The 2251-nt window shown below is 43.0% G+C and overlaps 1 protein-coding gene across 6 annotated transcripts in view; it reads right to left on the reverse strand.

Annotated features, from left to right (window-relative positions):
• The window catches only part of LOC101863302, a 12163-nt gene that overhangs the window by 7883 nt on the left and 2029 nt on the right, over positions 1-2251 (reverse strand). For all 6 annotated transcript variants that reach the window (XM_005109996.3, XM_005109997.3, XM_035972780.1 and 3 more), the window contains exon 2: positions 537-631. In XM_005109996.3, coding sequence (XP_005110053.1) covers positions 537-631 — 95 coding nt within the window. The remainder of the gene's footprint in view (positions 1-536; positions 632-2251) is intronic.

Raw genomic sequence — 2251 nt, forward strand, 5'->3', positions numbered from 1 at the left:
AGGGAAAGATTGAGAAGAGAGACAGAGAGAGAGAGAGAGAGAGAGAGAGAGAGAGAGAGAGAGAGAGAGAGAGAGACACATAGAGACAGAGGCAGGGAGAGAGAAAGAAAAGAAGAAAGACAGAGAGAGATGAGATTTCAAAACGAGTTTAGCACAACAAAAAAATGGGCGTGTGCATGTTCATATGTGTATGTGTGTGTGTGTGTGCATGTATATGCGCAAGTATGTGCGTGCCTGCACGCGTGCGTGTGTTTGTGTAAATGCGCGAGAGCATGTGTTTGTGTATGAATGTGTGTGTGTGTGTGTTCATGTAAGTGTGTGAGAGCATGTGTTTGCATGTGAATGTGTGTGTGTGTGTGTTTATGCATTATGCGTGTGTGTGTGAATGTGTGTGTGTGAGTGTGTGTGCGTGTGTGCGTGTGCGTGTGTGCGTGTGTGTGTGTGTGTGTGTGTGTGTGTGTGCACGCACGCACGCCACATGTATGATTGTGTATTAAAATACATAAAAAGATTAAAGAATCAATTAGACAACTGACCTCCAACATTCTGTCTCAATGGCTGCTGTCCTGGTGCAGATCCTGAGCCCAAAGGTTTGCTCATCATTTCTTCTGTTCTCGACTTGCTAGAGGCACTGTATACAGATAAACCAAGAACTTAGATTTGTTGTTTTATGTGACTGTTTCTCTCTTTCTATTTCTCTTTCAGGGACAGGCGATGAATAAAATAAGCCTGTCAAGCAATGCTTACCCATCTTCTTTGCTTTCTGCAGCAACCTGTTTATCTTATTCATCAAAGATATTTTTCAAAGAAAGTTAGAAAGAATCCACTTGATTATTTTAAAAAGCAGAATTTTAAAGCAGCTGATGGATATGAAATTCAGAAGTTAACGATGAGGAGCAAAAATATCACCGGGAAAGAGAGTAGCAATAACTCAAACTGATAATAAAAGTACATGTAATCCCATTGGTTAATCATTAGTTAAGTGTGTAAACTTGATCCCTGCCTATGGTCAGGGTTCGGCTACAACAGGGATATAATCACGTCAGATCAGGTTGTCCTGTTATAGCAAGGGACCACTACTGTTTGTACAGCCATGAGTAGCCTACCTGTTGCTTGTCAAGCAAAAGCATGAAATTCTTGCAGTTTGCAATCTCTTGCCAGTAACATTTTCTTCTCACTTCATGTTTTTAACTTTCAGGCAAGCATGGTGAGAAAGTGATCTCATGACATTGGTACATGAAATCAGTCATCGCGAAGATTCAATAGAAAGACTCGTTATCATATGTGCCATGAACACACAGCGAGGAAATGTGCCACAGTTGCTGGGTCATTACAGGGGGTCTCATGAAAAGCACCATGACCTTGCTGCAGTCGTCTTTTGTTTTGGCAAGTGTTTTACGGCGCTTGCAACTGCATATGGTCACGCATGAGCGGGCGGGACATATTAAACATTTTCAGTTTGATAGGAGTTTTGAATTTTGCCCGGATGGTGGCCGAAGCCTACTCTTATCCATTTTAGGACCACCAAGGGATCTTTAAAGTGCGTAACTTGCACACAGGACCTTCAAGATTTTTTCACCCTTGTCCGAGAAGGCTAGGAGATCTTACATACCATATGATCAGGGGAGTTGCTGAAAGACAGCACTAGGAAGGAGCCAAGGAGTAGCAGTAAAAAGGCTGTAGAAAGAGTCAAGAACACAGAAGGGGAGGGGGGGCAAGGCTGGGGTGGAGGTGGGGCAAAAAGTAGAGACGAAAGCAGACGTCATAATTTGGTTAGAGAGCAGTCCTCGAAAAGCGAGGTCATGACAGGAGATAATCTTAGAGAAGAAAATTTTCCGCCGCTGTCAGGTTTCGAACACTGGACCTATTGAATGAGAGGTTAACACCGTAACCTCTAGACCATGAGAGCCCCATGGTACAGTATTACATCTCGAGGGTTATAGGGTGCATTTTCCTCAAAGACAATTAATATTGATCTAATAATTATCGGTGGAAGAAGAGGATTAATTCATCCCTCCATCTATCCATCTGCCTATCCTTCAGCAAAGCAACAAGCCAGAGGGATAGGAGTGACTCTTTGACATTTAAAATTAACTAAGTGTATACAGCACCGGTAACCGGGAACAAAGTCACGAAGCATACAGACCCGGTAGAGGAAATCTTTTGTGATTTCAGAAAGTTCCAGCGTCCAGAACCAGTAGAGTGTGTGTGCATGAGAGAGAGAGAGAGAGAGAGAGAGAGAGAGAGAGAG

Source organism: Aplysia californica, unplaced genomic scaffold, assembly GCF_000002075.1.
Source record: "Aplysia californica isolate F4 #8 unplaced genomic scaffold, AplCal3.0 scaffold00838, whole genome shotgun sequence".
Classification (NCBI taxonomy): domain Eukaryota; kingdom Metazoa; phylum Mollusca; class Gastropoda; order Aplysiida; family Aplysiidae; genus Aplysia; species Aplysia californica.